The sequence below is a fragment of the Notothenia rossii genome, assembly GCF_949606895.1.
Source record: "Notothenia rossii genome assembly, chromosome: 4".
Classification (NCBI taxonomy): domain Eukaryota; kingdom Metazoa; phylum Chordata; class Actinopteri; order Perciformes; family Nototheniidae; genus Notothenia; species Notothenia rossii.
The window spans coordinates 25414490-25423828 of NC_136902.1; the positions used below are offsets into that span (position 1 = coordinate 25414490).

A 9339-nucleotide genomic window follows, 5' to 3' on the forward strand; every position below is an offset into this window, starting at 1 on the left:
GAGTGTTGACGTCAATAGTTCAGCCCTGGCCTTGGCCTGATAGAACCACGATTTTATGGGGCCGGAAAAAGAGGGAAAAAGTACCTGCTAGCCGGTGCTACGCTTTATGGAAAGGCCACCAAAAACTGGCGTGGCCACTTGAAGACGATTAAGGATGCGTAAACGGGGCTAACAGCTGCAGTGGAAATGCGCCTTAAGAGCCGATCGCGTTCACACCGGAATAAGTCCCTGAGAGAGGATTACGCAAATGAGCCGCTGACGGCACTTCTTCTTCTTCTGCTTTGGGTTTACTGGCAGGCCGCAAACAACTTCACGGTGTATACTGCCACCGGAAGTCCCCGGAGTTGCGGACTGGCTTCTACTGAAGCCTTCCGAGTAAATCGCCAGAACGCCGACACCTCTTCATCTCCACCGCTCCCATGTTTTATTTTGTGTTGCCATAAGTTAGTCTCTCTGCGTTTGTGCGCTGGGCTAATGCTAATAATGCTAATGCTAGCAAATACAATGGCGGCTTCAAAAAACTTTTCAGAGTTTTACGGGGCGTGGTTTTGCAATCCGCCCAGCCAATCAGAAATGGGAACTTTTTCAAAAAGAGTGCTTGAACTAAGTTCTCTTTTTGGTGTGAACGCTTAATCCCAGTAACTATCAGAACTAAAAGGGAAAAGTACTGGAAAAGTGTGAAAGCGCCTCTTGTGATGAAGTAGTACTGACCCCTGGCTTTTATATCCTAAGGTACGACGAGGAGCATAGTGCAGATGACAAGGTGTTTTTGGACTGCTTCTGCAAAATCGCTGCTGGGATCAAGAATAACAGCAACGGCCATCAGCTGAAAGATCTTATCCTCCAGAAGGGAATCACACAGAGTGCACTGGACTACATGAAGAAACATATCCCCAATGCCAAAAAGTAGGTCTCCTCACCTTCACCTCACCTTTAGCTTAACTTAGAGTCCATCAATGCCTTTGATGAAATGATAGATCTGTTCTTGTTTGTCTTGCCCTGCACTCTCTTCAGTCTGGATGCAGATGTCTGGAAGAAGTTCCTCTCCAGACCAGCTCTACCCTTCATTCTCAGATTGCTCCGGGGTTTGGCTACCCAGCACCCCCCCACACAGGTACTAACTACTGTTGATGTTCCTGTGTATGGTGGAGTTACTACAAAATAAACCCATTTGACCCGGCTCTATACAACACATTTCTTATCTTCTGTTCAGGCGCTGATAGGCACAGATTCAATAACCAACTTGCACAAGCTGGAGCAGGTTTCCAGTGACGAAGGCATTGGCACGCTGGCAGAGAACCTTCTGGAGGCCCTGAGGGAGCACAGCGATGTCAACCTGAAGATTGATGCAGCCCGCAGGGAGACCCGATCTGAAAAGAAGCGCATGGCTATGGCCATGAGACAGAAGGCCCTGGGAACCCTGGGAATGACGGTACTTGTTTCCTTTTTTCACTCATTTCCCCCTATTTTTTTCTAATACATTTATTCTCCACTTTATTTAAAAGCAGTTTTTTGTTATCTCTACCTTTGTCACTAAATGGTGTGGTTGATTTGCCTTTCAGACCAATGAGAAGGGTCAGGTGGTGACTAAGACCTCGCTGCTGAAGCAGATGGAGGAGCTGATCGAGGAGCCGGGCCTGACCTGCTGCATCTGCAGAGAGGGTTACAAGTTCCAGGTATACGTCTAGCATCAGGAGACTGATTTGTGTCTGCACTACGTAGGACTTCCTGTACACTGACTCACCTTGTAGTGTTTTATATTAATGTTTCTCTCTTTGTCTCTTTTTTCCCAGCCAACCAAAGTCCTGGGCATTTACACTTTCACAAAGCGTGTGGCCTTGGAGGACTTTGAAAACAAGCCTCGGAAGCAGCAGGGCTACAGCACTGTGTCGCACTTTAACATAGTCCACTATGACTGCCATCTGGCAGCTGTTAGGTAACAACAGACACCGTTATGAACCTGCCAAAGGGTTAAATGCCCTTTTTAAATGTTCTGGGGCAACCTCCCTTTTCTTTCATTCTAATTTGATGTTTTTATTGTTCTTTTCCTCTGGGGCAGGCTGGCTCGTGGGCGAGAGGAGTGGGAGAGTGCTGCCCTCCAGAACGCCAACACCAAGTGCAATGGGCTGCTTCCTGTGTGGGGGCCACATGTGCCAGAGTCAGCCTTCGCTACATGCTTAGCCAGGTAAGGTCATGCATCAGCGCACACACAGTAAAACGTTGCATGTGTTGCACAGAGAAACCCATTCTGACTTGTTTCTCTCTGTTGCACAGACACAACACATATCTGCAGGAGTGCACGGGCCAGCGGGAGCCAACCTACCAACTGAACATCCACGACACCAAATTGCTGTTCCACCGCTTTGCTACCGAACAGTCGTTCAGCGTGGACACGGGAGGAGGAGGACGAGAGAGCAACATCCACCTCATCCCCTACATCATCCACACGGTGCTCTACGTCCTCAACACGTATGTTTCTGACTCCTCTGTCCCAACGCCCAACTGCTGGACACACAAACTAAAGTCAGCCTATATTTGTAGTTTATATGTTTCACTTATCTCCTTTGTCATCTCACTCTGTCCCTGCAGTACAAGGGCTACATCCCGGGAGGACAAGAACCTGCAGAGTTTCCAGGAGCAGCCGTGCGAGAAGTGGGTGGAGAGCTCCTACGATGTTGAGGGTCCGCACTATTTCACCATCCTGGCCATGCACATCATGCCGCCTGAACGCTGGAGGAATTCACGTTTATACTTCCTACGGAGGCTCCTGGTCAACGCACATGTCCGCAAGGTCTCGGCAGTCTGCACCAACAAGTACGACTCTTCGTTTTATTCACGTTTCTTTATTTGCCTGTCCATAATCGTTTCATAGTGCGCAGGATTACCAACTGCAATAATGAGAACTGTCTTTTTGTCAATACAACTGTATTGCTGTGTACTGTAGTTATGATTTTAATTTCAATTAAAATGTTTACATTTGTTTGAATCCTTTTCTTTCTGAATGTCAGACTCACAGATAAATCACCAAAGGAATATGCAGTATATCGCTCGCCTCTTCTCTTCTGGGCCCTGGTGGATCTTGTCTACGACATGTTCAGGGTAATATAAATGCGTTACACTTTCAAAACTACAAGCATTATCCAAATAACAATCTGCCATGTATATGTTATGGTTTTGGTCGCGATGCTTTGATCGATTGGTGCTCTGATGTTGGTCACGTCTTTGATATCTCCGTAAAGTTGCAAATAGTAACAGCTAACTTTAATGTTGACACGAAACCTTTGAAGTTAGTCAAGACCTTTTTTCTTCAATCAGTCCTACTGGGATTATATATGATAACTGCTTTATTTCCACTGTAGACTTGACCTGCAGTGATTCCTCTCCCTGGCCTTCACTTCATTTCTCTTTGTCCTCTTTGGCTTACAGAAAGTTCCCACCAGTAACACAGAGGGGGGCTGGTCCTTCTCGCTGGCAGAGTATGTCCGTCACAACGACATGCCCATCTACGAGGCCTCGGAGCGCGTGCTGAGGGCCTTCCAGGACGAACTCATGCCCGCTGAGTCCTTGTCAGAGTTCTGTGATGTTGTAGGTCAGTATACAAACACACCTGATAACTAAACAACTGCATTCATCAACATTTAAAGCTTCAGAGATGATTCTGTACATTACTCTCCTGGGATGGTCTCTGATTGGACAGCATAAGAATGTTTTGTGGTTCTGGATCAAAATCCCTAACAATTATCTTCAAAAGTGAATAATGGAGCCGATTGTATTTTTTATATATGAATGATCCTGTTGGAAAGGAAAGACTATCACTATGTTGATACATATTTATTTGACCTTTTATTCTGGATTACTTTATTCACCATCGTTTTTTATTCTCTTGGAGGAATGTTTAAAAAAAAGTTGCATATCCTATATTTGATCAAACAAATGTGTTCCTTCACATAATGTATGGTAAAGTATTTTAAGTTACATTTCATTATTTATTTATTATTATTTTGTGAATGTGATTACGAAAGGTCCTTCTCTCCTCCAGGTCTTCTCTCTGAAATCCCAGACCCGGACCTCTTCCTGCAGGATTTGTTGAACTCTTTGCCCTGAAGGCCAACCTCAACCCACACCCCTCCAAAACAACCCTGCAAATAAAGTTGGAACACCTACCAACTGAAAAAAAAAAGAGTTTCTCTTTTGCTGAGGACACACACAGAGTACACACTTTTCCCTCCTACTCACCTTTCCCTCCCCCATAAGACATCTTCAAATTCACTTTAAGCAGAAACTATGCGTAGTCTAAGAATCATCCACTTTGAAACATCTCTAACGTTCAACACAAAAACACAATGCTATTAAAGGGTAACACTTAAACAGAATTGACCCGTTCCCCCTCTGATTCAGAATGCTAAGCTAACAATTATGAAAAGGTTGAAACAAGAGATCGGGGACGCTTTTCCATTAACGTTATTGCAAATCACTTGTGAATTCTGTTTTAGGGTGGACATTATTTTGTCTTTCAAACCCCTCCCCCTCCTCCCCTAATGTTTGGGTGAATGGTTAAGGTAACTAAAAAGAGTTTGGGATTCGACCCACCACGTGTTAAGAGTTGCATTTGATTTTATCATGTTTTACTTTTTCTTTGTTCGGTTTAAGTTTGTTTTTGGTCAGGCTTTTTAAATTTGACAGACGGTTTCAGTGTCTCATGGTTGCTAAGCTAACCTGTCCTTTTCTTCGGGGCTCTTGCTGTTTGTTCTTCATGTAGGTTCAAACTGGAATATGAGTGATGGACAGAAAAAGTTGTTTGATTTAGTGTGTGTGTGTGTGTGTGTGTGTGTAAGGTTTCTTTATCAACCTCAGAAGTCAAATGAAAAGAACGACGAAAGTGTTTTTTTTGTTTTTTTCCATAAAGCTATGCCTTTGTGACAAAGTGAATTTTGGACTTGTGAAAGATTCCATCTGTTGCAACGATCGATGACACCTGTCTAAATGAATAATAAAACAGACCTACATTATATCCTTAAACACTTTTCTTTGACTAATTGTTCTGTTGGACTTCTTCCTCAGCAGTTTCTTCATTGCTCGGGCCAAAACTCCTGTGTCAATCCCAAAAACAGATTTCTGGAAAACAAAGGTTGATCCTCTGCGATCGATGTTCATCTTGCAGACGGCCTCCTGTACCTGAGAGCTGAATGCATGGTGTGGACTTCCCCCACTTTACTGTTCATTTTCCCGCTGCTACAATGTTCAACTGATGCTGAATGTCTGCTTTTTGAATTTAGATTATGCTTAATAAAGCCATAATAATTACAAATAAGACCCAGGGTAGCCTCTTCTGTTCACACAAACGTTCTACAGTAAAACTGCACACAAAGGACTTTTAACACGGATAACATGTCAGTTTAATTATGCTGCCTTGATGGGACATTTGAATAGAAAAGAGAATCGATAATGTTTGGCAACAACTGAGCTTTTCTTACCTTGTAAAAAGATTCTGATTTGGAAAAAGCCAATGTAAGACGCTCGTGTTGAGATTATAAGCCTCGATTTAAGAAACTTTGGCAGCTGGTTGAAGTTAGGATTGGTCGCTTCACAGATGTTGGCAAAGTCAGGATAACAAATGTCCCGTCAAGATGCACGCAGATTTGGGCAAGTGGGTAATTACTAGTTTATTCAGTTTTTTTGAATTATATTTAATTAAACATCTACTGCGGTTAATTATTTTAGGGTTTAATAATAGCATTAAAACCATAGACTGTATATATAAAGATTAAAACATTTCTTCAAAAATATATCGGTCATGAATTGATTTTAAAACGGCCACTAGAGGGCGATACGCATTAAGACATGAATCGGTAACTCCCTATTTCCAACCTGTAAACCAAATAAGCTCTGATATAGTATGCACGTAAACTGAACACAATCAGAGTTTATGTATTTTCAACTCTAACAGTAAAAGTTAAGAAAACAATATCAATTTATTTTTAAACTTGCATATGAAAGCAGATATTGCACATGTCAATAATGGCTTGCAGCAACACAATTTAATATAACATCACTCAACACAATGTAAAAACATTTACAAAACAAAGTATGCATTGGCATACACATTTCCCCTTTATACAAAGGATTATGGCTTTAGTTTAACACAACCTCTTCAACATGGTCTATTAGTGAGTCTTGAGGAGCAGTTAAGGCAAAGGATGCACAATTTATGGTCTCTTTGTGGACCAATAACTTGTGTTTATGGCATACATCTCACATCTTTTCCACTAACAACACGTGGACAGAACAGTGACAGAACTGTGGAGTGAAAATACCAAACAAGATTTGGATTCAAAGTCCTCTTTCCGTCTGAAAAATACTTTCCATTTGGACCCCCTTCTTCTCAGCACTTTGAAGACGTACATACACACACTCCCACATCTCATTGCATCTCGTATTCATGTCTAGTTATTCTCACTGGCAGCAGAGGGGGGCCACGTCCTCGGCAGGTGAGGGGAAAAGCCGCAGGGCCTCTCTGGAGGATTTGCTGTAGCCGTTTTGGAAGATCAAGGCCTTCTTCACCGTGAAGAAAGAGAGTGTCTTGTCCCAAACGTCAGCGCTGGAGACCCCAGAGTTGAGCTGGTTCTCCAGGGCTGAGCGAAGCCTCACCGCTCGGTCCGTGCAGTTCCTCTCCAAAACCATCATCTTACACAGGCTGAAGATTAAAAGGAGAAACATCAAGTTAATGCTGGATACATAGTGTTTGTTTACGAAATTCAAGAAAATCTCCCTTCCCAATAGTGAAACAAACACAAGCTGTCTTCTCCTTTGCGGGGCTCCCAGACTAAAAACAATATCATTTTCAACTGCAATAGTCTTTTCCAAATGAGTGTATTAATACTTTAACAAGTTTGAAAATATAAAAAACTGTTGTTCTCCATACTCTTGTATGGACGCAAAACTCTCAGACAAAAATCTTAAAAACTGTTTAAATAAAAACACATTTACAATATGGGTCAGTGCTAAATTGGTGATGAACTGTTCCTTCAATAGATAACTTTGATCATCTGCCTCATAGCTTAGTCTTTCATTCAATATTGATTGAAAGTTCTTGGTCAATTAAATTCCTGCATCATCGCACGGTAACACATCCAAACTAAGAAAATCATCCCCATGACCTCAGCGTGACCTTGAGTGAGATAAAGGAAACAAATGCATCAAATGAACTTCTTCTTCAGATGAGTTCTGTGGATCTGAGCTTACGTTGTGTGCTGGTCCCTCATGGTGAATATCAGATAGTGTCCAGTCAGTCGGGAGCGTTCAGAGTTATGATTATTCCCACCACGACCTCGTTCCTTTTTATACTCATACCAACTTTCCCATCGATTTAATGTGGTGCTGGTTCTCACACTGTTTGGCCAATCACAAAGCACTGTTATGACAATAGGATGTGAATGAATTAGTTGAATTCATGGGGTACAATGGCCCAAATCCAAACAAACAGGTGGGAGGGGCCCTTCGTTGTCCTGTTGTCACTCAGCTGATGCTCCACAGCGATGGATATATCCTTGTCATTGTGTCGACTGGGAGTGATATGTGGTGGGAACATGGAGGAAAATGTCAGCCCGAGGTCGTCCTACATGGAGGAGAAGTTCGCCCATTCAACAACCTGGTGGAGAGATGTTCTGTATGACAGACTGACAACATCCATTTTTGGTCAAAAATTTGATGGAATGTTCAAAAATGCATGTCTTTCCTAAATCCGAATAATACAAAAATTATCACAGTTTCAAATTATTCTAATCTTTTTTCCTTAGGCTAATATTTTAATCCTTAATATGTGTTTTTTCACCTTTATTCTACTTTTTATAACTTTTCTTTGCTCAGACAAGTTTACATTTGTAAGCCCATACTGTAAAATAAACTTCCTCAAACTATCCACAAGTTTCACACACACTCCCTATTCTTCTTTTGAACTTTCTGTCTCTATTTCATCCTCTCCAATTCTCACGGTGAGCGTCTCCCATGCTTGATTGGCTGACAATAGCATACGATCCGTCCAGATGGTGTGCCTGGAAGCCCTGCCGACAGAACTGTGTGTGTGTGTGTGTGTGTGTGTGTGTGTTTGTGTGTGTGTTGTGTGTGTGTGTGTGTGTGTGTGTGTGTGTGTGTGTGTGTGTGTGTGTGTGTGTGTGTGTGTGTGTGTGTGTGTGTGTGTGTGTGTGTGTGTGTGTGTGTGTGTGTGTGTGTGTGTGTGTGTGTGTGTGTGTGTGTGTGTGTGTGTGTGTGTGTGTGTGTGGAAGGGAGGGTGGGTGGGAGTGGGTTGGTCACTCAATCTTTGTTCGATGGGGCACACTTCCTTTGTGCAGCCGGCCTCAGTGTCATTAACACTGAAGTGTGGGAAGCCTTGGACCACAGCGGCTCCCACGTTCCACACAGGCAGGAAGGGAGCGTGTGACTGAGACGTGGCCAGCGGCAGGCAGGTCAGCCAGCTGTGTGTGTGTGTGTGTGTGTGTGTGTGTGTGTGTGTGTGTGTGTGTGTGTGTGTGTGTGTGTGTGTGTGTGTGTGTGTGTGTGTGTGTGTGTGTGTGTGTGTGTGTGTGTGTGTGTGTGTGTGTGTGTGTGTGTGTGTGTGTGTGTGTGTGTGTGTGGAGAGAGAAAGGGAATGAGGGGCTGTCTGTGATAAGAGTATGTGAGGGTTTGCCTGATGTGTGAACATGTGCTGGGAGTGTGGAGGCTGTTAGGATGTTTATGGTTGAAGCACTCTTCTTCTCCCGCGAGTCAAATCATCTCACCAACGGTCAAATTGAAGTGGACAGACTGAACTTCAAAAGCATGCCAGCCTCTTTTGAGTCCTTTAGTCAAGCAAAAATATCCAGTGTAAGTATTGATTTGTTTCAGTGACACTTTAAAAGCAGAGTTTGCAAAGTGCTTTGACAGATGAAAAAAAAAACAGGGCAAAAGGTAATATAACAACAGAAAGCTTAACAGTAAGGCCTCCAAAGCACGACAAAATTAAGATCAAGATGCAGAGATATAAAAGAGAAATGACAAATTATGATGAAAGATAACCATCAAAAGATGTTATTTACAATTGTATAATTTACAGTTCAACCAGAAGGTTGGTCATTAAACTGTGATAAGTATTTATATTTGAATAATTAGGATCTCTAAAATTCACCTGACGCTACCTTGCCCACACAAAACCCAAAAGAAAAGAACATTTAAAAAAACTGTATCATATTAAAGAACCAATAAATAATGGAAACTGTATGTGGGTCAAACAGAAATATGAATGTAAGAGTCCACATGTGGTTCTTTTCCTCATCAAGTATATTTTATTTGAGTCACAAAACCTAC

The 9339-nt window shown here is 42.6% G+C and overlaps 1 protein-coding gene across 8 annotated transcripts in view; it reads left to right on the top strand.

Moving 5' to 3' along the window:
* ubr4 (ubiquitin protein ligase E3 component n-recognin 4) overlaps positions 1–5019 on the top strand; it is a 52772-nt gene extending 47753 nt beyond the window's left edge. For all 8 annotated transcript variants that reach the window (XM_079676932.1, XM_079676938.1, XM_079676933.1 and 5 more), the window contains 11 exons: positions 733–906; positions 1015–1114; positions 1214–1432; positions 1563–1676; positions 1794–1936; positions 2060–2185; positions 2275–2469; positions 2590–2814; positions 3009–3099; positions 3427–3589; positions 4040–5019. In XM_079676932.1, the coding sequence (XP_079533058.1) occupies positions 733–906; positions 1015–1114; positions 1214–1432; positions 1563–1676; positions 1794–1936; positions 2060–2185; positions 2275–2469; positions 2590–2814; positions 3009–3099; positions 3427–3589; positions 4040–4104 (1615 nt within the window). In that variant the 3' untranslated portion in view covers positions 4105–5019. The remainder of the gene's footprint in view (positions 1–732; positions 907–1014; positions 1115–1213; positions 1433–1562; positions 1677–1793; positions 1937–2059; positions 2186–2274; positions 2470–2589; positions 2815–3008; positions 3100–3426; positions 3590–4039) is intronic.
* Positions 5020–9339: the final 4320 nt, after the last annotated feature.